Source organism: Perognathus longimembris, chromosome 7 (assembly GCF_023159225.1).
Source record: "Perognathus longimembris pacificus isolate PPM17 chromosome 7, ASM2315922v1, whole genome shotgun sequence".
Lineage (NCBI taxonomy): Eukaryota > Metazoa > Chordata > Mammalia > Rodentia > Heteromyidae > Perognathus > Perognathus longimembris.
In genome coordinates, this window is record NC_063167.1 from 63,439,483 (window position 1) to 63,465,789 (window position 26,307).

Genomic DNA, 26,307 nt, shown 5'->3' on the forward strand with positions numbered 1-26,307 from the left:
TTTTGTTTCTCCACTATAAAATAATTACTCAATACTAAGGACATTAGTTGCAACTGTTTTGGTTCAAGTAGAATGCCCAAGGTAATTGCCAAGAAGTGCTGAGGTAAAAATGAGGATAAAAGTGAGACTAAAAATAAAGACCAAGAGAAGGGATAAGGAAATAGATGGCTTATACTTAGTGAATGCCTATGGAAAATATCAAGGGTCTGTGGGGCCAGGTGAGGGCTGTGGGTGGCTTGGGGTGGGTCAATGTTGCTGGCTAGGCAAATACTTCTAAGTAAGTAAACACATCTATCAAGGACCAAGCTGCTTGTCAGGGATGTGTTTCCAGGGAAGAGGGTGTGAACACTGCTCCCACCCTCACTCTAGCATCTGGCAAAGCCCAAAGCTCTTCCTCTTAAATTAAAACTCTTTAAAGTACACAAGTTGATTCTAAGTTGTTACTATTCACACATTGAAGATTAATGCAATAATGGAAGAATTTTAGGTCAAGAGGTCAATGTCCCTTGATAAACCACCCTTGACTCTTGGAAAATCCCTGCTTACATTTTCTCATAGGTATATATAGGGGAGTAAAGAAAGATACTCCACAAGGAGCATTTTCCAAAAAGAAATCAAAGAGCAACTTGCAGCAATGCAATCATTGAAGAGCTCTGTTTTCCTAGTGATCCTTCACCTTCTAGAAGGAGCCCTAAGCAGTTCCCTCATTCAGCTGAACAACAATGGCTATGAAGGCATTGTCATTGGCATCGACCCCAGTGTGCCAGAAGATGAAACACTCATTCAACAAATAAAGGTAAGTCCAAACTGGTCACTCTCTGTGCTTTGCTAATTACTTATAATCAGTAATTTTCTAGTATAATGCTGTAATACAAAAAAAATGAATTCTCACTTCAGCTGCATAACACTGGAAAGGGATTTTTATGCCCAAGGCTCAGTTTCTTCATCTGTAATATGGAAATGAGAACCCTTTGGGCATTAAAGTTCTTGTGAGGCAGGGTGCTGGTGGCTCACACCTGTAATCCTACCTAGTTAGGAGACTGAGATCTGAGGATCTTAGTTTGAAGCCAGCACCAGTGGAAAAGTCTTTGAAACTTTTATCTTCAATTGATTACAGAAAAATCCACAAGTGGTGCTATGGCTCAAGTGTTATAGTGCTATCCTTGAGCAGAAGGAGCTTAGGGACAGTGCCCAGGCCCAGGGTTTAAGTCCCAGGACCCCCCTCCCCAGTCCCTGGAAAAAAGCTCTTGTGAAAGACCACATGAATGCACTGCATATAATTCAAAACTAGATGCCTCGTTGGCACTTAATGACATGTATATTTATTTATGGTAAAGTATTTCCCTGACAGTAATTTTGCTCTTCATTAGAGCAGGGTTGATTACCTTTGGCAGGTGTGATGAGATGCACAGAATAATTTCTTTGTGTGATGTTCCTACTGGTGCATATTTGACTCTCCTTTTACTCTAAATTGTATCCCACTTTCCTGTGGTGCTAATAGGGACCTAGAAGACAAGGTCTGATGTAGGAGCAATCCTGACCCTACCAATGGAAGGAAACTGTATGTTATCAGCCCCAAAACAAGGAGTCTTCTCAGGACTGCAGAGGGACAGTTCCTCACTTTGTTGCCCCTTCTATGAGGAAGGAAAGGGGCGCAGAAGCATCTTGTCCTGGAAAAGATCTCGAACTAATGTAAAGTGGAGATATTAGAAAAAGTTTCAGACAACAACAAAGGGCTAAAAATAAGAGGGAAATGCCTTCTAAAATACCACCCTGGAATCTCATTGTAGCACCTTGAGAGATGGTACTGCACAACGAGAAAGCCCCTATCCTGCAAAACAGGACAGTAGTGAGTATGTCCTCATGTGAGCTTATGAGGATCAAATAGATAAATGCCTGCATAGTGACTGGTGCCTGATAAATTGGAAACATAGACCCTGATCACCAGTCTGCACTTGTATCTCTCCAGATGCAAAGGCCTCAGTATACTCCCCCCAAATGCCTTAAAGCAGAAGCAAACCCAGAAAAATGGTGGTTGGAGAAAGAACCATGGTGAACTGCCAGGAGCTTCTAGTTAGGTAGAGTAGGTGGCAGCTAGAAGGCGGGTGTCACTATTTAACAAAAAGACCACCAGAGTATATTTGGTAAAACATAGTCATAACTTTTGAACCCCAACCACCACCCCCCACACACAAACAAAACAGAAGCCTGGAGTGGGTTCTTAATTGCTTCTAAACTTGGAAAAAGACATCAGGAAAAGATATCAGGAAAAATGAAATACATAGTAGCAGAAATGGACAAGGGGGGAAAAGAGAACAAAAGTAAGTCCAATGTATTTCTGACTCTGGACAGTGGGATGAAGATCCTGCCAGGAGACCTCAGGTGCCTCAGATTTAGCAGTACTAGCAATGGGCAATTCTATGGTACCTCAGAGATTCCAATGTGCTTTCAGCTTGTGGTCTTTGGGGACTTTCCTCCTGAGAAATGTATTTTTCACTGGCTACTGAATTGGCTTCTGAAAATGAATACTAAATAGTTGGATGTGAGATAGCTGGTTCCAACCTCCCTTCTTTGTGGCAAGAATACATGAGTTACATGTAGAGGTATGCTCAAATTCTCTAATCTCTTAGGAAAAGTCTGTTCCTCTGTTTTGATTCCAAATCTTGAGAGCTGAGGGAGAGAATCTTGAGCTCTTCTGCCTTCCTGGCTCTCCTCATTCTCCCCAGGGATTTCTAAGAAAAGACTCCCCCTGGTGCCCTTGCCAGGAACAGAGCCAATAAATCAGCTTTTTATTTTCATTATTCTTTTTCTTCACTCATTTTTAAATTACTAGTATAAAGGTGATGTACATAGGGGTTACAGTTACACAAATCAAGTAATGAGTACATTTCTTTTTGAATGTCGCCCTTCCCTCGCTCTCCCAGTTTTCCCCTCCTGTCCCCATCCACAAACCACCCACAGCTATCTGTCAGCTTCAACCAGTTCTCAGTTTTTCCACCTGCATAACCAGTAGAGGGCACTGCAGCCGTTCTATCCAAGTCACCAGCACTCCCGCAGGTAGATGTTTCTTGGAGAAGGCCTGGAGAGCACCTCACAGATGAGAAGAGGAAGTCAGGGGAAGATCTAGCTTGTTCTTCTCCCCCTCACCCTGTTCCACCCCCCCACTCTGTCTCTCTCTGTCTCTCTGTCTCTCTGTCCCTGTCTCTGTCTCTGTCTCTGTCTCTGTCTCTCTCTCTCTCTCTCTCTCTCTCTCTCTCTCTCTCTCTCTCTCTCTCACACACACACACACACACACACACACACACACACACACAGCTTAGGGTCTCATAGATGTATGGAAGCCTAAGTTCTGCCTGTCTTGGTATTGCAATTTACCACTCACCATTGCAGTTATTCTGTTGGTCATTTGTTCCTTCATTCCAAAATATTTTCAGAGTATCTACATAATGTCAGGTGCTAGGAATCCACTTGTGAACAACATACTATCCTGTCCTTGTCCTACACCTGTGACTCCCCCTCCCCCCCTCTTCTTAGATCCTGAGAGTGGAAGCCTATTTGGGCATGCAGTTACCTTCCCAGAATCTGGAACCGATACCAAATGTTTTTTTTTCTTTAATTAAAACATGAAAGTTGGGCTGGGAATGTGGCTTAGCGGCAGAGTGCTCGCCTAACATGCATGAAGCCCTGGGTTCCCTTCCTCAGCACCACATACACAAAAAAGCCAGAAGTGGGGCTGTGGCTCAAGAGTTAGAGTGCTAGCCTTGAGCAAAAAGAAGCCAGGGACAGTGCTCAGGCCCTGAGTCCAAGCCCCAGGACTGGCCAAAAAAAAAAAAAAAAAAAAACCATGAAAGATAAGCGTATCTGAGCTTCTTCTTCAAGATCACTGATTGTTCTTCCTCCTTGTGCTCAAGGATAATGCTCTACCACTTGAACCACAGCGTCACTCCCAGCTTTTCCTGAGTAGTTTAATGGAGATAAGAGACTCCTGGACTTTTCTGCGCTGGCTGTCTTCGAAATGCGATCTTCAGATCTCAGCCTTCTGAGTAGCTAGGATTACAGGCTGAGCCACCAGCCTCCAGCTTAGATGAGATGTTTAAAAATAGTGCTTATTTTTAATTTTTTTTTTATTTTTTGCCAGTCCTGGGGCTTGAAATTCAGGCACTGTCCTGGCTTGGGTTTTCTGTTTGTTTGTTTTTTTCTCAAGGCTAGCCTTGAGGCACAAAGCCACTTCTGGCTTTTTTTGTTTATGTGGTGCTGAGGAATCAAGCCCAGTCCTTTGTGTATGCTAGACAAGCACTCTATCACTAAGCCACAATCCCAGCACTGCTCTTTCATTTTTGGAGAAATAAAGTTACATATAAATAGAAAGCACATAATGTTGCTATTTCTTTTTCTTTATAACTAACTCTGAATCGGACATTGAATTTAGTTTGAAATTCCAAGATTATCTCAAGATTTAGCAGATGTTGAGGTCATGTTCAATACTCCTATTTGCTGTGAGATTCTACTACTATACCCTATTAATTCTCATCTTTTCCCTCAAAGACTTACTGATTCTCAAGGTATCTAAAGCAATGAAATTACTGAGGGCATTTAATAAGCACTTGTGCTAAATAAGCCTTTTCCCAACCAGTCCAGTTTCGATTTTATTCATTCCTCACTCCAGCCTTATATGACATATCATATTTTCCTTTTTTGTTTTGTTTTGTTTTGTTTTTTGCCAGTCCTGGGGATAGGACTCAGGGCCTGAGCACTGTCTCTAGCTTCCTTTATTTTTGCTCAAGGCTAGCACTCTACCACTTGAGCCACAGCGCCACTTCTGGCTTTTTCTATATATGTGGTGCTGAGGAATCAAACGAGGCAAGCACTTTACCACTAGGCCATATTCCCAGCCCCATATTTTCCATTTTATAAGTGGCTGCAGGATTAGAAAATGCCTATTGTCCCACAGGAAGTGGCCAAACCAGGATTACATCTTCCTCTAGAGTCTGCATTTCCCACCATTACCCATGGTGTACAAATGTTAGAAAGGTTAGCTTAATTAACAACAGCATTTCCACGTTCTCCCTTTCCATGGAGGTGTTTCAAAGGTAATATGCACAAGCAAATTTTAATGACTGGTGTTTCATATTGTTGCATAATTTCCTTTCTCCCCAGGACATGGTGACTCAGGCATCTCCATATCTGTTTGAAGCTACAGGAAAAAGGTTTTACTTCAAAAATGTTGCCATTTTGATTCCTGAAAACTGGAAGACAAAACCTGACTATGTGAGGCCAAAACTTGAGACCTTCAAAAACGTGAGCAAATCATATTTTTAAGTCAATTTTCTTTTATAATCTTTTTTTTCCAAATCAAAATGCTCTAAAGTCAAATGAAGTTGTATCTAGCTATTCTAGTCTTAGATCAATTTGCTGACATGGTGTGATAATAACTTCTCCTAAATGTTCAGGCTGATGTTCTGGTTGCTGAGACCAGCCCTCTAGGTAATGACCAACCCTATACTGAGCAAATAGGAATGTGTGGCGAGATGGGCGAGAGGATTCACCTCACTCCTAACTTCCTAGCCGGGAAGAAGAGGTCTCAATATGGACCCCAAGGTATGCATACAGCTGAAATATTCTACTATGTTATCCATTAGCTAATATTTTTTGTAAGAACAGATAAACTCACAATTGCCTTTGTGAGCAGACCACAAAGACCAAGTAAACTAGCATAAATAAAATGACAAAGCAAGTTTTTTCACTTGAAACAAGGAATAAAATTACTGCATTTCTCAGCTATAATTTAACTTATTGGTTTGCATGTGTTCATAAATGTAGTCTTCATTTTTTAAATTATTATAATTGAATAATTGTTGGCATTATATATATATATAGTGAAATTACCTGATATTAATGAATAGCATTAAGTTTCTATAGCACTGTGAGGAGACTTAAACTGAATGGATAAAACATTTCTCCTGCAATTCACATGATAGCCACCAGATGGAAGCTATGCCCAGCATTATTTGACATCTGTGTACATTCAAGTTATAAATATTGTTTAAACACAGACACAGTAGCTATGGGGAAGAGATCCATCTGAATTTTAACCAACCTTCCAGGTGATATCACTTCAGGTCTATGTGACACATTTTGAGTAGCAAACAAGAATATCTTTGCTGTTCAGCTCCCAGAAACTGCTATCAAACATGGTGAGACAGCATGGGGGCTAAGGCGAGAGGAACTCTATTCAAGATCAGCCTGGGCTATAAAATGAGATCCTGTTTAAAAACAACAAACCAAGTCCCCCCCAAAAAAAAACCCCAAAAATGTAAAAAATAGGGAAAACACTAACTTTAAAAATCAAATTTTCCTTTGTAAAAGAAAACCCTTTGTCATTCCTATATGTGCTGATAGAGCTAACTAGAGGAAGCTTTGAAATACACAGCAACAAAGCACATAAACTACATGCTTTCTCTGTATAATTGAATGTAGTTTGCTATTAAACAAGTTGCATTAGATATCTTTACTGTCTTAAAAAGATTAGATTCCTTCAGAATCAGCTTGATTTTCTTTAAAGAGAGAGAGAAGACAGAGAAAACAAGCAAAGAACCCTGGTGTCTCCACGTCCCACTCCTAAATACATTACAGCACATATCCAGAAGGTGCCATACTTACTTCTCAGTTGTTCAATACTTCATTTCAACTCTGTAGTAGGAACAGAAAATTCTCAGCTCAACAAATGCATGTTATAGCTATTTGTTCCCCCCTACTCCTAGCCCACTCCAGCCCCTTGGGCTCCAGCATGCTCTCTCCTTTAAGAGATCGTCCATTGCTCTTCAGTACCCACAGAACCCAGTGTATAAATCCATAACTATGGAATTTTAGGGCTCCTTCTTCTTGCTCTCTTTCATCCACCATTCCTATCCAGCCTACCTTGAAATCCCCAATTCAGAAAAGCAAAATTGTATATGACTCATTAAAACTCCAAATATTTGATGCAGTGCCTATTAATTTATAGATAGCATGTGCTAGATAGGACCATGAAGAAGACATAATATTTGTCTTCACAGAGAAAAATGTGTAATGGGGTACTATCCATGAAGCAGCTATGACAGCAGAGCACAATATGTGCCATAATGGAACATCAAAGACGTACACCACTGGAATTCCTGGGCTAATCTGAACTTGCCAGGGCAGGCACTTGGTTATAAGGAAGAGTAGAAGTTGCAGTAGCAGAGAGAGGGAGAAGAGATTCCTAAAGGAAATGCATATAAAAGGATCCATAGTGAAGAAAAGTATTATGCGAGCTGCAATGCACAAGTTAAGGAATTTCTGGAATTAAGAGTGTTGAAAGAAGATAGAAAACAAAAAAATAGTAAATCAAGCCAAGGGAGGCAAGGCTTAAATCATCAGGTCTCCAGAATACTGTGGTAAGAGTTGGGCTTAGCCCTCGTACCTTGAGGCATTTCAGTTTGACTGAGCCTGTGTGTCCTCCATTGTCCTAAGCATGGGGCAAAGATAGTTGAGGCTGCCTCATCTTTGTATGAATCAATGCCTGCTTCTCAGTTGGTGACTGATTAACAGGTAATGAACCAGAGTCTTTGATAATTCCAAAGAATTCATGTCACCAGGGACTGATGGCTCACAACTATAATCCTACTCAGGAAGCTGAGATCTGAGGATCATAATTCAAAATCAGCCTGGGCAGAAAATTCTGTGAGACTCTTATCTCCAATTAACCACAAGAAAATGGAAGTGGTTCTGTGGCCCGAAGTGGCAGAGCACTAGCCTTGAGCGAAAAAGCTCAGGGACAGCACCCAGGCCCTGAGTTCAAGCCCCACAACCCCCACCACCACCAATAACAAAAGAATTTGTGTCTTTAGTTTTCAAAGATCTTAGCAAAGCATAATAAATATTTTTCTCTAGTGTGAAAAGGTGTTCTTTTTATTCTATTTATTATTCAGGTTTTTAAAATATTTTCTCTCAGGTAGGGCATTTGTCCACGAGTGGGCTCATCTAAGATGGGGAGTATTTGATGAATACAATAATGAACAGAAGTTCTACTTATCCAAAGGAAGACCCACACCTGTAAGGTAAGTATATTTAGATTTCACTTTTCCCACGTGATTTTAAGGTGAAACCATTTTTTTCTTGAATTGATTGCATTAAAATAACAGTTTTTGGTCTTGTTTTCAAAGTCATTCCTTAGTCATAGTATATTCTTTCTCAGATTTTCACAGAGCTATCACATTTGTTTTCTTGCCAGATGTTTCTGTTAATTGAAATCTTCTTTTTGAAGTTTTTAATTCATCTGCCTTTCGTTATAAGTGGGCCAACTATTAAAAATAAATGTATAGCTGCAGAACTACTGGGGCTCTTTAAGGCAGAATGTTACCTGCAAAGACAGTGCTGGGATGCATAGGCCTGTGAGGGCCTGTGGAATTTGCAGAAAGGTAACCAAGTGCTAAGACAGCAAAACAAAATCACATCAGAGTTTTAACTGAATCCAGTGTGGTATCAATAGAAAATAAAATTATGTCATATCTAGAAAGTACTATTCACTGTCATTATTTCAATGGGCAAATTTTTGTAACTAATAGTTTCTATGCATATAAACTGGTTTGACACAACCTAATAGGGAATTTTCTGATTTATTTTAAAGAATTAGCATAATTCAGGTACCTGTCAGATGGAGTAAAAAATGTTGTTATTAAGCTCTCTAAAAAGAGGCAAAGATTTTAAATAAAAGGGAAGTAAAGTGGGGTAGAGTTAAGAGAATAATAAACATACTGAGGCCAAGTAGGATGCTCCCAGCAATCCAAAAATGGTATCATGTCAGATGAGGAACTGATACACTTCATCAATAAGGTAGGAATTATTCCAATAGATTCTCAAAAGAAACTTGGTAAACTTACACATTTATTTCTGGGGTTAAATTTTATTTTCTTACTTATTTTTATCCCAAACTGGCCTCAAACATATAATCCCCCCTGCCTCAGTCTCTTGGGCGCAGCAATATCTATTTTTAAAACAAAAAAAAGTTGAATCAACACACTCTCCACTTCTGCTCCCAGTCTTGCTCAGTTGATGTCCCTTTAGAGGAAATGCCCTAAGCTGTGGTTCATTTACAGTCTTGTCTTAGTAGGATTCTTTCCATAGAGAGCTACCCTGATCTCAGAACTCAGCACTGACTTCCCATTTCTCCCACATGAGCATCACCTTTCTCCACACCCCTGTGCTTACTACTCAGGCTCTGTCAGCAGGATCTGTCTGCTCCCATTATATCTTTGCTCATTGTTAGAGCACTTCAAACAAATGAACACTAAATACATTGCTGTTCCTACAATTACACAGTCTACCAGATTACTTCAGCATATGCCCTCAGGGTCACTTCCCTGATACATCCAAGCACTTGTTTAACCTTGCAAGTCTCCATCAATGGGCACCATTCCAAAGCCAATACTGAGTTCCAAGCCACCTTGGACACACAGTAAGACCCTGTCACAACTTGAAGAACAGTTAATAGGAACCGAAGAAGATATTCATAATTTTTTAAATCAAGATTTTAGAACCTTATTGTGACTCATGAAGAACTTTTGAAAATTTTGTGAGATCCTAATAGAAAAATAAGCAAAAGAGAATATGTAATTCCTAAAAGAAATAAAATGGTCACTGTGTGTATATATATATGTATATATATATACATATATATATAGTGGTCATACTTCCTAGTTATCGAAGAGTTGAAATTGGATGAGCAGAGACTCATTTGCTTCCTAGCAGGTTACTGCCTCTGGTTAAGAGATCCTGGCATCATCATTAGAGGAATAACTTGTAACAACTTTTCTGGAAAGTGACTTGGGTGACACATCAAATTTTGAAATGTTTTCTCCTTTCATGGCCCAGTAATTTCATGTTTAAAAATCCCTCCTAAGGAAATAATAGAACGAGCCATATCAACAACTCTGGATATCAATCACATGAAAAACTTGGAAGTAGAGTCAAAACGTCATGTAAAAGTTTTTTATTTACATTTAGATTTTTAGTACTGACAAAGTAGAGGAGAAATTAAGCTAAACAAGGTAAGCTAAATTCGTATCTCAATATCAAAAGATGAAAGCATTAAATAATATTTTTCAAGAATATGAAATGATATATTATCAGTTTAAACATACTTATATCCCAAGCTTTTTAAAACCAGAAAACAAATTGTGTTCAATGTTACAGCGATATAGTAAATATTTTAACATGTTAACAATAATTTAATTCTAATGGTAAGGTATGTTTAGTTTTTTGTTTTATTCTTTATATTTTGTGTGTGAATGTACAAATACTCTATCATACTCACATATTATTTATATACTCAAAGGTAAAATATGACCAGAAAACCATTCCACTTATAATAAACTCAACTCATAAGTATATAACATAAAATTTCTAAATAGCCAGGAGCTATGCAAAGCCTATTCGAAATAAACCAATAAAAAGCTGTTGGAAAATATCAGCAAATCTTTAGTGGGAAACAAAAAAGGCTCCTGACTTCCAAATATGAGGAGGAGAGATTAGAAGGAGCCTCAGGATCGCAATGCTTACTAATGCTAACAGACTTAGCTGTTTCACTTTATTGAAATTCTGGTACTGTTTTAGTAACCCTCGGATACTTTCTACCAGCAGAAATGACTTTGATAGAAATTTAATAATTTTGCAATGTGAGATTATTATGTGTGTGTTCCTTAGTTTATGAGAAGAAATCACAAACAAAACCACCTATCACTCCATTTGAAAGGGTTATATTGCCTAAACATCAAATCTTAATATATTTTCAGATGTTCAAAAGCAATCACTGGTAAAAATGAAGTTCAGAAGTGTCAGGGAGGCAGTTGTTTCACAGACAGAAAATGCAGATTTGACAAATTAACAGGACTGTATGAAAAGGGATGTGAGTTCATTCCTGAAGAGCAACAGACTGAGAAGGCTTCCATAATGTTTGCGCAAAGTATTGGCTCAGTAAGTTCCTTATTCTTTTACATTTCCCCCAATCTCTTATGAACTCAATGAAATTTCTCATCCTGATACTCTAAGGAATGATCAAAGTTTAGAGAAAATTTTATGGAAACCATCAACTTTAGGGAGAAATCAGCAGTGGGCTCTCTCTGGAATAAGGCAAGACCTCTATCTTACCCTTTCCTCTGTTCATTCTTTCTTCTCCACTATCTACCTTCTACTGAGTTTAACTGCTTAGAATAACTTCAAATGGCTTAAAGGCATATAAGCACATTTCTTAAGGCATTTACCTGGGGAGACTAGTCGGGTCTTTTTATTAATTAACAAAACCTTGAACAGTAGTCCTTTAACTTCCAGAGAACTCATTTCAGGCTGTGCATTTGCCTTTGGTTGTGAACTGACATTCACTATTATTTTAAGACTATTAATACCCTTAGGAATTTTTCCAGTTTTTTAAATAGTTTTAAAATGTTTCTTTTTTTTTCTAAAGACCAAATGGACATGACTAATTACCTATGTTAATGCTAACTATATAACTCAGCAGACTTATGCAAATTAAGATTCATTATATCAGTTAACTGATTTCAGGGAGAATCCTTTTTCATGTTCCAGTATTCAATTTTATCCTAGATAAAGTTATGTGTTCCCTCTAGGAAGAGAGGGTGAAATAATTTGCAAGGATCTATGATGACAATGGGGCATCAGTCTTTAAAATGTTATGCATCATTGCGTGCAAGGTCTGTCCTTCAATATGACACCACAGTCCATTTGAAGGCATATTTAGACTTCAAGGAGTGGTTGCCAATAATATACAGATGCATTTTGACTTACCATGGGGTTACATCCCAACAATTCCATCTCAAGTTAAAAATATGATAGGTTGAAATACATCTAATATGCCTAAGTGTCATTTTCCTGGTTGTCTTGTGTTGACCTGGGAGGTGTGGCTCGCTGCCACTATCCTAGCATTGTAAAAAAAAAATAATAATAACACCAGAAAAGATCAAAATCCAGAATAAAGTTACTACTGCATATGTATTCCTTTTGCACCACCGTAGAATAGAAAAATTGTAAGCTAGAATAACTATATTTTAAATTAGCTAGAGTTAGATTGGATGCATACCCAGATCTGGAAACATCTGTCTAGTATTTACCACAGAAGTTTTACAGGTTATCTTGCTAACCTGTACTGATAACAGGGAAACACTACCAAAACAGATGATCTAAAAAATAAAGATAAAACATTATTTTGTGACTAATAATTGCTTTCTAAATTACTAAAATCCTAGTTATTTAAGTTTTTAGTGAAATGATAAAACTATAAAGTCTCCAAGAGGACAAAATAGGTTGTTCCTTCTTTTTAATACTTTGTCTCTTTTCTTTAGTCCCCCAAATACAAAAGGTATAAACAACAAAGAAAAAGAGAATTTGTGATTGTGTTAGTATCAATGGCATTGAATATTTTTGGTGTAATTTTTGCATAACTCTCCTATTTTGTAAATAAAAAAGTGAGGTACAGCTAGCTGGATGTTGGTGGCTCATGCTTGTAATCCTAGCTACTGAGGATGCTGAGATCTTAGGACTGAGATTTGAAACCAACCTTGGCAGGAAGTCCAATTAACCACTCAAAACCCAGAAGTAGAGGTGCAGATCAAGTGGTAGAATGCTAGATTAAAGCTAAGGTGTAGTGTCCAGGTCGGGAGTTCAAGCCCCAGTATTGGCAAAAGAAATAAAATGAGGTACAAAGATGTCAAAGTTACTTTAAAAAAACAACAAACTTACGTTGAGCTTTACCTTTGTGTAAGACACTGAGCAAGAGTTTGAGGAAGCAAAATTTAATGAGATAAGTTTCTGTCATAGATGGATTAGTAACTACAGAGAACTTACTAAAGTTTCTGCATTGTACTTTTAGTCAAAAAAGGATGCAGGGGAAACTCTCTGAGGGAATAATAGAAAATGAGATAACAATTGGGCAAGTGACCTTTTGGCTGAATCAGGAAAGTAGAGCTTACAATGTGGTGAATGGAGGAATGGAGGAAGAATTCTTGATGAAGTACCATGAACTATAGCAGAAAAGTATGGAAATCTGGCAAGTGTGGAAGTGAACAGGTCAGGAGAAATTAGAATATTGGTGTGCAAAACTAGGGTAAGGATTGAATGCAAAGCAAAAAAAACCAAACGTTGGAGATGGCTATGTGCTATGAGAAGTCCATCTTGTAGCCTGTGGGCAATTGCTAAGGACACAAAGGGTCCTATTTATAGGTGGTGGAAGAAGGAAGATTTCTCAGACAGTTGGAGGTAGACCAATCTGAGAAGAAGCAAGATAGAAAGTGAGATAGGACATTTCAGGAGTCTTAGGGAAGACCCTCCAGAACTTGGATGTTGGAGAGTCAATTGCAATGAGAGGTAATGTGTACGACTGGAAATATTGTGATCTTGGTTGTTTTGTAGGATGAAGAAGATAGGAAAACTCCTCGTTTCCTGTATCAGGTGACTGGATGCATAGTGGTGATTCCAAGTTAGGAAATACGTGAGGATGAGGAGTAGTGTTGGAAGAACATGATGAGGTTGTTGATGAACTTGTGGAATTGGAAGACTCTGGGATGCCTGAATGGGTTTTAAAGAGAGCTAGCATGTTGGGTGTTGAGAGTCAGAGGGTGGGATGTTGGTCCAAAAGTACAAAGGAAAGTATCAGGATCCTATGATACAGGGATGGAGAAGAGGGGCTTAGAGAGTGATGATGTCTTGAAACAAGCAAATCTGACACACGGGAAAGAAGTCATATAGATCAGACAAATGGATTGTAGAGGAGCACTCAAGGTCAGGGAAGTAAAAGACAGGATTAGAGATAGGATTGCACATCCTGGATGTAATTTTTCCATAGCTGAGGTCTGTAGTAACTGTGAGACTGAGGCTGAGTAAGCAACACAGAGTAGGGAGAAGGACAATTAGCCATTTGAACCAGCAGCTTACTGTTGTCTATGTTGTTTGATTGACAATTTCAGGTTGTGGAATTCTGTGCAGAAAAGAACCACAATGCTGAAGCCCCAAACCTGCAAAACCAAAGATGCAACCTCCGGAGCACTTGGGAAGTCATCCGTGATTCCGAAGACTTTAAGAAAACCACTCCCATGAGCACTCAGCCACCCAGGCCCACCTTCTCATTACTGCAGACTGGAAAAAGAATTGTGTGTTTGGTCCTCGATAAGTCTGGAAGCATGTCGGTATGTTCAGTGACTCATGTTCCTGCAGATGTCAATCATAGATATGCGTAAAATATGATCGGAATCACAATTTGGAACTGGCTGGGCTACAATATAACAAGATTGTCAACATCATCGGGATAGCACTGCCATCAGAGAAGCTAAGTCCTTCATTCCACACATTCAGCATCAACAGACTTATTTGCCATATTAAACCACTATCAATTTATGAACAATGATCTGATGAAGTACATAAGCTTAATAGTTTTTTTTTGTGTGTGCCAGTATTAGACTTTGAACTCAGGGCCTGGGCACTGTCTTTGAGCTTTCGTGCCCAACGCTAGCACTTTACTAAACACTTGAGTCACAGCTCAACTTTTGACATTTTGGTGGCTAATTGGAGATAAGAGTCTCACTGATTTTCCTGCCTAGACTGGCTTTGAACCATGATCCTCAGATCTCAGCTTCCTAGAATTATGCTTGTGAGCCACTAGCACCTGGCTCGTTAAGTTTCACTAACAATCTGTAGTACTATAATCATGTAGCGGACTTATCTAGAACTATTAACTAGAACATGCATGTACTTCTATGACTGCATCATGTGGCTCCACCTTTTGTTATTCCTGCAAATGCTCTAGAATTCTACCAGAAGATGCTGCAAATTGAAATGGAAAATTTTCCTATAGAAATGTGTCTCCACTGCTTGTCATTTACTCTGCATTGATACAGCCATTCCCAAATAGTCTAGCTTGTTCTGTTATTTGTCTATTCACATATACCCAAGCTGAGTGCTTTTCTTCTATTTGTCCAAACAGAGTGGCAATCGTCTTAACAGAATGAACCAAGCAGGCAAGCTATTCCTGCTGCAGACCGTGGAGCTGGGGTCCTGGGTGGGAATGGTGATGTTTGACAGCACTGCCTACGTACAAAGTCAACTCAGACAAATAAACAGTGGGACAGACAGGGATGCGCTCACCAGCAGCTTGCCCACCGTTGCCACAGGAGGGACATCCATCTGCTCTGGACTTCGATCAGCGTTTACTGTAAGACACATATCCCCTATTGTAGTTTCTCAGTGTTCTCAGTGTTTGTGACTTTGGTTCCATGAAATTTCCATTTCAAGTACATGACTAGAATCTAACTGAATTAGACAACCAAGGACAAATCAAATGCTACAAAGACAAAGCCCTCCAAAACTATTATTAACACATTTATTCAAGTCTTTTTGGTTTTCTGCATCAGTACATTCATGCTTTTTTTGTATATATGTCTGCAATCAAATATTTTTGGTGTGCTAGGGGCTAAGACTACCAAAAAAGCCAAGCAGATACCACACCTCCTGTCACAGAGCTTAAGAGTCTTACTGGGGGAATGTATTTATCACATAATAATGCACACCACACGTGTAAATGCTGCGAAGAAAGTTACACAAAGACTCCAAAGTGCCATCTTTCTTTATGTATTTATTTGTTCTCACAGTGTGTTTATGTGTGTGCACATGCATGTGCCAGGATGGTGCTTAAACTCAATATAAATAGGCAGTAATTGATAAAAAAAGGTAGATAGATGGAAAGATAGATAGATAGATCAATAGATAGGTAGACTTGCAACAGGACCCCAATAGATGCATTCATAGAACCAAAGTGTTTTTCTTTCATCAGAAGGAATATTAAGTTATAACTGCCATTATGACCTGGTTTATGGCCAGTCAGAACCACTACCAGTGACAAACTTATACCATCATAATGGTGAATGTCATACAAGCTACAATTTCTTCTGGGTACTATATGTTCCAAATAACCCCCATTATAGGGATATTCTATAAAGGCATCCTGAAATTTCTGGAAGTCTTTGAAGGAAATACAGATAATAAAAACTAGAAAAATGTTTGCTACCACTCCAGCACTACCTATCTCTAGAACTGCCCTTCCTCACAGCTCCTCAGAGACTAGCAGAGAGAAAAGACCAAAGTGATGTTCCATGAGGTTGCTGTAAACCTTCATTGCTACAGAACTTACAGATACTTAAACACTCCCAGACATTTGTTTTTCCCCCTCCAGAATGTCTTGTGTTGTCCCACATAAGTGCAGATTTCACAAACACATTGGCCACTCCAAACTGCTACCTCAAGCTCTGAATCTTGTCTTCAGGTGATTAGGAAGAAATACCCAACCCATGGCTCTGAAATTGTGCTGCTGACTGACGGGGAGGATGGCACTATAAGTGGGTGCTTTAACGAGGTGAAGCAAAGTGGAGCCATCATCCACACAATCGCTCTGGGGCCTTCTGCAGCTAAAGAATTAGAGCAGCTGTCCAAAATGACTGGTAAGAGATGATCTGCAGAGGCCCACTGCCACCTTCCCATGATACTCTGAGCTCCAGTAAAGGCAAGGAGGGAGGGGTCAAGAGGAAGGTGGGATGAGAGGACACATGGTAAACACTAGCTCCCCTTCCTCCACATGGCCAGTAGAGCTGACTCAGGAAACTTAGCACACAAGGCAATTTCTTTATAAAACATTAAGGAAATAGGCAATTTATCTCATATACAGGCACATAGATGGCTCAAACAGATCCTATACTTCCCTGGCTTCTTTTGCAAAGTAAATGAGAACATTTTCTTCTTTTTTTAAGTTAGGGATATAAATTATGACAATGGTCAGTTTCCTGGGGTAGCTAAAATGATAGGACTTTTTGAGCCCAATACAACTTTTTCTAGAGTAGATTTCCTAGGAGCCACATCTGAGACAGGAATCTGGGTACTTGTGATTTGTAGAAAGCTCTCAGGAAAAGAGGGAAGGAAGAATAGAGCAGGGGAAAGGGCCAAACATGGATGCAGTCTTAGAATTTAGATGAAAGGCTGACCATAGGGCTGGGAATATGACTTAGCAGTAGAATGCTTGCCTAGCATGCATGAAGCCCTGGGTTCGATTCTTCAGCACCACATAAACAGAAGAAGCCAGAAGTGGCGCTGTGGCTCAAGTGGTAGGGGGCTACCCATGAGCAAAAAGAAGCCAGGGACAGTGCTCAGGCCCTGAGTTGAAGCCCCAGCACTGGCAAAAAAAAAAAAAAAAAAAAAAAAAAGGATGACCATATGAAGGCCTTGACCCAGGAACTACGTCACATTGTTGATCACAATTTGAGAAAAATGGGTCCATCAATGGCCATGGACTGTCAGGTGAAGGATGTCTCATTTTCTAAGTAGAGAAGTCCTTTTTTAGTGGGAATTCTCTGGTAAAGGAGGCAACTATAAACCATTAGCCAACACTTAGAGCAGGAAGAAGAGATGGTACACACCTGAATAAGGGAATAATGGATATGATATCAGCAGTGCTATAAGAATTCTTCCACTTTTGTTGGTATGTTAATCATTTAAAGTTGACTTTATAATATCTTAGTAATACTAATTCTAAGTAACCCACCAAATTCAGGGCTTGTGTATTATCTCACTTGTACTATGTATGCTTCTTTACTGTCACTGTCCTTTTGTCCTCTTATTTCTTGCTTGTATATATATATATATATATATATATATATATATACATATATAAATATATATATATATATAAAATTTAGAAGATAACTTAAAAGCCAAGTAAATAGCAGTAAGCTTAGAGTAAGGCTAAATGAATTTGTTTTTTGAAAGAACACAATCTTTACAGTGTAGACTTTATTATGTTAATGTTGGCCTCTGAGATATTCAGAGCTAATTTGTAGATAGTTGAAGTGGCCATATGCAGAGATGTGACCGCCGCAATTATTTGCAAGAACTAAAACTCAGCATGAACTTCTGAATTATTTGGGAATAGAGCTGACAGTGATTTATTTTTACCTTAAGAACATATTGTACATTCTGTTATCTTCACAACAGCTTTTCCAGGAAGCAAATATTGGAAAGTAACTTCTGATAATGTCATTGTACTTTAGGAGGCTTGCAAACATCTGCTTCAGATCAGGCTCAGAACAATGGCCTTATTGATGCCTTTGCAGCCCTTTCATCAGGAAATGGAGCTCTCTCCCAGCGCTCTATCCAGGTTGGCATTCTTACTATTAGGTTTCTCATGTTTATTCATGTTTTTTGCCAAATTGGAGAAAATAAAGGTTAAGTACTTTAAGTTCTACATTCCCCTTATCAATTAGAAGGTTAAGCCAGATGTTGGACAATATTCTTACAATACAACATTATCTGCACAAAACAACTTATGTTTACTTGTTTGGAAACAAACTAAGTTTATCTCTCATAGCACTGTATAAAAATAATGATTCTTTAAAAAAAATAATAATGATTCTCTGGGCCTAAGAATATGGCCTGGTGGTAGAGTGCTTGCCTCATATACATGAAGCCCTGGGTTTGATTTCTCAGCACTACATATATAGAAAAAGCCAGAAGTGGCACTGTGTCTCAAGTGGTAGAGTGCTAGCTTTGAGCAAAAAGAAGCCAGGGACAGTGCTCAGGCCCTGAGCTCAAGCTTCAAGACTGGCAAAAATAATAATAATGATGATGATTCCAATAATTTTTTTAACATCTGCTAACAAGAACCTATAAGTGGCTCAGAACTTTCTTTAGAATAGATCATCTCAATTACAAATTTTCTGAAACAAGTATTTTGAGATTATTTTCTCATTACTTGAACTCCCTAGTAGTTGTCCAGGATTTTCACATGATTGAGAGAAAGTACTTGTACTGTAGAAAGCCATTGGGACTATCCAAATACCTAGTTATCAGTCTTGGGTCAGCCAAATTAAAAAAATACCTCTCATGGATATATCTGGTTCAAAACTTTCAAGAAAATCATCTTTCAAATTCTTGGGAAAACTTTTTTAAAAGGATATATATATATGTATATATGTATATATATGCTTTTATACTGCCTAAAGAAATTACTTAGCTGTCATATTTTAAACTAGAAAAAGTAAACAATCAGTACCCACTAGTGTGAAGTTACTTTTATTATGAAAGTTTGGGTAGAGGTAAAGGAATCCTGTAATAATAAAACTTAAATGACAGATTTCAAAACAATAGGCTTTTAAGCCAACAAAAGCACATTTAGTCAGTCTCAGAATAGCAATATATAGAATAGCAATTATGCCTATCCCCGTTATCCTGGGTCAGATTTAGAAATCAAACAAAAGGCCTGGTTTTGAGAAGAAAGGAATGTACTCTAGAAAAGTAGTTGGAAAGGACAAAGCTGAGCGCCTCTACAAATTATTTTTGTATTCAAGAAACCTAAGAGAGAATAAGTAGAAAATATGAGAACTGAGCAGGACTTATTTAGCAACTTGTCACAAAACAACAGATGTAAGAGTCCTTCATATCTAGAATCATTACTAATCAATCAGCCTGCCAAACTAGAAACCTAGTTTGCAATAGCAGCTTCTAATAGGTGTCAACTTAGGAATAATTGATAACCAATATAGCTTCTAATAGATATCAATTTAGGGATAATTGATAACAATCTAGCAGACAATTCTCAAATCACATTTCTTATACAAATCTTGTTAATCATTCTCTACGCCAATCCCTGCTCTGCAGTTCCTCTTTTGCACTCCAATCCACAATTCCACCTATCTTCCTGGGAACAGCCAAGATGCTTTGCCTAGTAATGTGTTATCTGTAATTTAAACAGTTTCTATGAGGGTAAGATATGAGTCTGTCCTCTTCAGAGTTCACAATCTGACAAAATAAATTAACTGAGCACACTAGCTAGTGAATAAAGCACAGTGTAAGGAACACCAAAGGCTGATAGAAATAAAGTCCTCTAAGAGTTCACAGAAAGGAGAAATGATTTACATCTAACAAGTAATATGGACACCAGAGACAGCTTCATGAAGAAAGAGAATTCTGAAGGATGAGGAAGGCTTAGACAAGTGCAGAGGAATGTGAAGATATCTAGGAAAAACAGAGCATGATGTAGTCCAGGATTCTTAAGAATCCTTTGAGAAGTCATTTTGTTTTGGTGAAGAGGAAATACAGTGGAAATAAGGGTTCAAGATGTAATTCAGAAGTAGACCAGTGTAGTCCGAAAAGACAAACCATGATTTATGGAATTGCTGATGGGATGGGCATGTGGGAGTCGGGTGGAGTGGAAAAGACTTTGAAACTTGTCTGTTGGGTAGAGTGGAAAAGATCTTGAGACCTTTCTCTCCAAAGTAAAGAGGTGTTTTTCTTAACAGCTGGAGAGTAAGGGATTGGCCCTCCAGAAGACTCAGTGGATGAATGGCACAGTGATCTTGGACAGCACTGTGGGAAATGACACTTTGTTTCTTATCACCTGGACAACACAGCCTCCCCAAATCTTTCTCTGGGATCCTAGTGGAAGGAAGCAAAATGGCTTTGTAGTAGACAAAAACACCAAAATGGCCTATCTTCAAATCCCAGGCACTGCTGCGGTAAGGAGATTCTTATTTCTTGCTTGCAATTTGTCAAAACAAAATAAATGGTTTTACAGGACAATGATAGCTTTTTAAATGGCAGTGTTTGCTATGAGAAGAGTCAGTACTGCCTCAAGAGAAAAATAAACCAAATATTGGTGGCTCACACCTGCAATCCTAGCAACTCAAGAGGCTGAAACCTAAGAATCCTGGTATAAAGACAACCCAAGCAGGCAAGTCCATGAGACGCTTACCTTCAATTAACCACAAAAAAATGACAAAAGTAGAACTGTGGCTCAAGTGGAAAAGCACTAGCTTTGAGAAAAACATATTCAGAGTCAGAGCCCAGGCTCTGAGTTGGTCTCAGTTATAAACACACATATACCAAAAATGAAGACAGAACTGGAATTTTTTCTTCCATTGAAAAATCATTCTATTTGCCAGCAAATCAAGAGAAAAATAATATTGTATATAGATAGAAAAAGAACTATGTCCTTTACCTCAGAAACACATCTCTTAAATATGTAGACAACATCTGAGTATAAGTGGCTGACTGTAATCCTAGCTACTCAGGAGGCTGAGCTTTAAGGATCATCGTTCAAAGCCAGCCCAGGCAGAAAAGTCTCTGTGAGACTCTTATTTCCAATTAATCACTCAAAAACTAGAAGTGGAGCTATGGCTCCAAGTGGTAGAGTGCTAGCTTTGAGCAAAAGAGTTCAGGGACAGCACCCAGGCCCTGAGTTCAAGCCCCACAACCAAAAACAAAACAAAAAAAGAAAGAAAAAGATAAGAAAAGAAAACTCTAGACAAAGATAAATGAAGACAGAGCTTTCATACCTCATTTTCTATGACTTGGATTTTCTTGACAATAGCAACCATGTATCAAACATACTGCAAGTTGCCTTGGGACAGAATATTAGGGGTGCCCACCCTCTTAGCTGTGCTTACAAGACGCTTGTAGCAGACAGGCTTTCCTATGAGTGATGCTAGTTAGGTCCCCGAGGGAGAAAACGGCCTCTCTTCCCTTTGTTCTCCCTCTGTGCACACCAGGCCCCTTTTCTAGAAGTCTCTGCCCAGCACTGGAATCCCAGGGAACTAACACACCTGGGGGCAGTAAGGAGATTCCCCCAGGCTTTGAGGTCATCGCTGTGGCCACACCTCCTTCCCCCTCTTCTGGTGCAGCCACACCTTCTCCCTGCTCTCTCCCTATATAATCCCTCGCCTTCATTAGTTCCGCCCTATTCCTTTCCCCTGCATCCCTTGCAACCCCTACACCGCCTATCTGGTGCAGGCCCACAGTTTGCTCTCCCCAATAAACTCTTTTCTGACTGAACCCAGTGGCTGTCTCCTTTCGGTTAATCTTACTGCACTGAAGTCAGGTCTTGGTTACCCACAGTTACTCAAGGGAAATCTGTTTTGGTCAGGTTGGTGTTTGGAAATACAGTCTGCAAGCAAGTTCACAAACCCTGACTCTGACCGTCACCTCCCGTGCATCAAGTGCTACCCTGCCTCCCATTACAGTGACCACCAGAATGAACAAGGACACAGGCAAATTTCCCAGCCCTGTGGTAGTTTATGCAAATATTCGCCATGGGGCCTCCCCTGTTCTCAAGGCTAGAGTCACAGCCTTGATTGAATCCGTGAATGGAAAAACAGTGACCTTGGAATTACTGGACAACGGGGCAGGTAATTGTCAAGAACATCAGAAAAATATCTTTCTTTTTCCAAGAAGCAATCAGGGAATGGCAGGAAGGATGGTTAAAGGTAGAGCACCTGGACCTAAGACTTTGATTTAATGAAGTCTCTGCTTTTCCTGAATCCAGTATTCTAAAATGCTGGAAAATGTGAAGAAGGGCCTACCTTTAGCTTTTACAAATCCCAAATGGATGTCTTACATTCAATATGGAGTTGTCAGATCTCCGAACTAATATTTTATATTAAGTATTGCCTAGGTAAATTTATAGATACATAGATAATGTATAAAGATTTATACACAAAAATATATACAAAGACACATTATGAATCTATATATCATACTTTAGTACTAGAACTTGAATTTAGGGATTCCTTGTCCTTGGTTGGCTTTTGGGTGTTTTTTTTTTTGTTTTTTGTCTTTTTTGCTTACAGCTGGCACTCTCCCACCTGAGCTATGCCTGCACTTTATCATTTTGCTGATAAATTAGAGATGGAATCTCATAGACTATTTTTTTCCTGGTTGGCTTCAAACCATAATTCCGAATGTCTCCCTGCTTTAAGGAAATTATTCCACCTGTGGATTGGAAACCTCCAAATACCCATTGACATTTAGAACATTCATTAATTCTTTCATCTCATTGTCAAGGTGCTGATGCTACCAAAGATGATGGTGTCTACTCAAGGTATTTTACAGCTTACGATACAAATGGTAGATACAGTGTGAAAATATGGGTTGTGGGAGGAAGAAATGCAGCCACACAGATAGCAATGCCTCAGCAGAATGGAGTCATGTACATCCCTGGCTGGATTGAGAATGGTAAGTAATCTAGGTAGCATGACTAGTTGAATAAAAGGATTTGGCATCAAGAGGAAATCATTAAGCCTGTGAGATAGGATAATGGCAGGATTGACTCACCATCACTCACCATCAGCTCTATTGACATTTTGGGCCTGGTAATACTCTGTTGTTGGCCACTGATTTGTGCATTATAGTGTCCCTGGCCTTCACCCACTGGATGTCAGTAGCATCCCTCCCTGTCCAGTTACGACAACCAGAAATATCCCCAGACATGTCCCATTTCCCCCATTGGGTGAAAATAGTGAGGTAGGAAAGGGAGCTGCAGGCCAAGTGTGGAGGGAGAGTGATTGGGAAATACATATATATTTTGTGTTTTGTGCCAAGTGCTCCATTAATGACCTATATACATTAGCTTATGTAATTCAATTAATTCAACAAATCACTAGATAGAACATAGCTTCTGATTGCCTTGGTTAGAATCCTACTTTTTTTTTTTGCCAGTCCTGGAGCTTGAACTCAGGGCCTGAGCACTGTCCCTGGCTTCTTTTTGCTCAAGGCTAGCACTCTGCCACTTGAGCCACAGCACCACTTCTGGCCTTTTCTATATATATGGTGCTGAGGAATTGAACCCAGGGCTTCATGTATACGAGGCAAGCACTTTTGCCACTAGGCCATATTCCCAGCCCAGAATCCTACTCGTTTATCAAATAAAATATATCTTTGTCCTTCCTTTTCTTTCATTTTAGCATAGGATTCGTCATGACAAATAAAGCCATATGTATACCCCATACACTGCCACTTGCAAAGAGCAAATGTTCAATAAGCGATTTATCATTTTCAATAAAAAGATTTTGTAACGAAACTTCTTCCACTGATATCGACACTTCTACAAAACAAAAATATATAATTCAGGGCTCATTACCTATTTCAGTTATCACTGACTATAAGCCTACTAACCCCACTTCCTTCTGCTTCTTCCTGTGCAGAATAATAAACCAAGCTCCCAGTATACACACTAAGCCCTCATGTGCCAAGTGGAAAAAATAATGCCTAGAAAACAGACAACTCTGATGTAACCTGATTTGGGCTTTTATCACCAAACATTCAAAGTGAAGTTTGTTGGTGGGAGGAAAGAGGAAAGGAAGAATAGGAAAAGGCTGATTCAGTTAAAAAAAAAAGTATAGCCATTTTGTCGTGTTGCTTACTATATTTTGAGTACTTTTTAATACAGGTGAAATCAAGTGGAATTCACCAGCTCCTGAAACAAATAACAAACTTCAAATGAAGCAAGTGTGCTTCAGCAGAACATCTTCAGGAGGTTCATTTGTGGCCTCCAATGTCCCAAAGGCTCCCATCCCTGACCTCTTTCCACCTTGCCAAATCACTGACCTGAAGGCCAAAATCCAAGGGGACAATCTCATTAATCTGACTTGGACAGCTCCAGGGGATGACTATGATCATGGCCGAGGTAAGAGGAACATGAAAGAGTTTCCTGCCAACAGAGATGGAGGAGGTGGTGAGCCAGAAGGGGGTATTGAGAAGCAGGAGGGGGAAGCTAAGCAAGGAGGTCTTTAATGTCTTCTTAAATGAAAAGTCAGGATTTTTAGATTTGAGAAGTTTGAAACAGGAAAAGCTATCCTACTTGAGGAGTAAAAGGTTTTAGGCAGGAATGACAAATTCCCAGGGTTTTTTTCTTTTTGCCAAATAGTAAGTCCGAGAGGAAATCTAATTTTCATTAGTTATTTCTGGAAAAACAGAAGAATACATGAATGAGGACTCTTGATAGACCTCACCTCTCACCCTGTGGTCTGTGGATTTGGCAGCATATACATCACATGAACGCTTCTCAGAAATAGAGAATCCCAGGCCTGCCCCAGAATAATGAACCAGACCTTTGAGATCTCCTGTGTGATTTCTATGCAAAGGAATGTTTAAAAAGCAGTGACATAAATAACTCTCTTTAAATAATAAAATAATAAGCAATAATTAAAGAACCTCTTCTTTCAGCCAAGTCCAATACCCAGAAATGCTAACCAAGGCTTTACGTCACAGCCAATCCAATTTTACATTTATTGCTTTGTCAGGGTATATAAATGAGAACATAAAAGAGATATTAACCTTCGTAATATGAGACACTAAGTCCATTTATTCCCTGGAATTTTATGGGATGGTAATATAATTTCTAATAGACTTCTAAAGCTTCAAATTTGAGAGTTAACAATTCACATCCTCTTTCCATTTTTCCTTTTAGCTTACGAGTATATTATTCGAATAAGTGCAAGCATTCTTGACCTGAGAGACAAGTACAATGATTCAGTTCAAGTGAACACTACTAATCTCATCCCAAAGGAGGCCAACTCTGAGGAAGTCTTTGTGTTCCAACCAGAAAACTTTGCAAATGGCACTGATCTCTTCATTGCTATTCAGGCTGTTGATAAGGCCAATCTGAAATCCAAAATATCCAATATTGCCCGGGTATCTTTGTTTATTCCGCCTCCAGAGTCACCTAGTCCCACTGAAATTTCTACTGTTTGTCTTAAAGTCAATAGTACCATTTCTGGACTTCAATTTTTTAAAATTATGTGGAAATGGATTGGAGAAATGCAAGTGTCACTAGGTTTGCACTGAGTTTTTATGAAATATACCCAATAAATCCTCCATTCTTTTTGATTATTGAGGTTTCTCAAATGTACTTTAGACTTCCTGTAGAGGGCAGTGTAATAAAATGAGTGAAGCAATTCATTCATGTGTAGTAAAATCATTTAAAATGTAATCGGTGCTGTCCTTTAGTAATGAGTTTGACTACCAGATATAAGTGGTGCTTACATCAGTTAGTGGGAATATGTTTCAACTCATCTTAAAGAGCTTTGCCAGCTAAAAAGGACATGCAGTTCCACCTCATCTAATAGAGTTTTCTAAGAGCCATTTTTTTTTTCCTTTTGAAGGATACCAGAAATACCCAGGCCAAAATATTTCAAGATAAAAAGCCTGACTTTGTTACTTAAGAGCTTTGGACCAACAACACCAAGGATCTAATTTTCTGTATATCTAGTAACATGATATATTTAAAGGGACTGTAGTATATAAAGAGGTAACTGGATCTGAGGAGTCTGCATGCACAGTAACATGTGTTATGTGCATGAAATTAGACATGTCAGTACCCCCTAGAACCACAGTAGTGAAAGAGAGGTAGGAAAGGGATCTGTAGGCCAAGTGTGGAGGGAGAGTGATTGGGAACTACATATATATATT

At 39.0% G+C, this 26,307-nt stretch overlaps 1 protein-coding gene across 1 annotated transcript; it reads left to right on the forward strand.

Annotated features, from left to right (window-relative positions):
• Nucleotides 1–634: 634 nt before the first annotated feature.
• Clca1 (chloride channel accessory 1) lies at nucleotides 635–25,683 on the forward strand. Its single transcript, XM_048349952.1, has 14 exons — nucleotides 635–796; nucleotides 5,158–5,298; nucleotides 5,451–5,598; nucleotides 7,973–8,078; nucleotides 10,812–10,992; nucleotides 13,995–14,213; nucleotides 15,008–15,235; nucleotides 16,343–16,517; nucleotides 18,117–18,223; nucleotides 20,364–20,579; nucleotides 21,986–22,247; nucleotides 22,903–23,073; nucleotides 24,287–24,523; nucleotides 25,307–25,683. Exons 1-14 carry the CDS (start codon nucleotides 635–637, stop codon nucleotides 25,681–25,683), a joined length of 2,730 nt encoding a protein of 909 aa, XP_048205909.1.
• Nucleotides 25,684–26,307: the final 624 nt, after the last annotated feature.

Coding starts and splice junctions, on each gene's coding strand:
- Clca1 (XM_048349952.1), top strand. CDS start 635: ATGCAATCATTGAAGAGCTCTGTTTTCCTAGTGATCCTTCACCTTCTA. Junction 797..5,157: donor CACTCATTCAACAAATAAAG/GTAAGTCCAAAC, acceptor CTTTCTCCCCAG/GACATGGTGACTCAGGCATC. Junction 22,248..22,902: donor ATTACTGGACAACGGGGCAG/GTAATTGTCAAG, acceptor CTCATTGTCAAG/GTGCTGATGCTACCAAAGAT.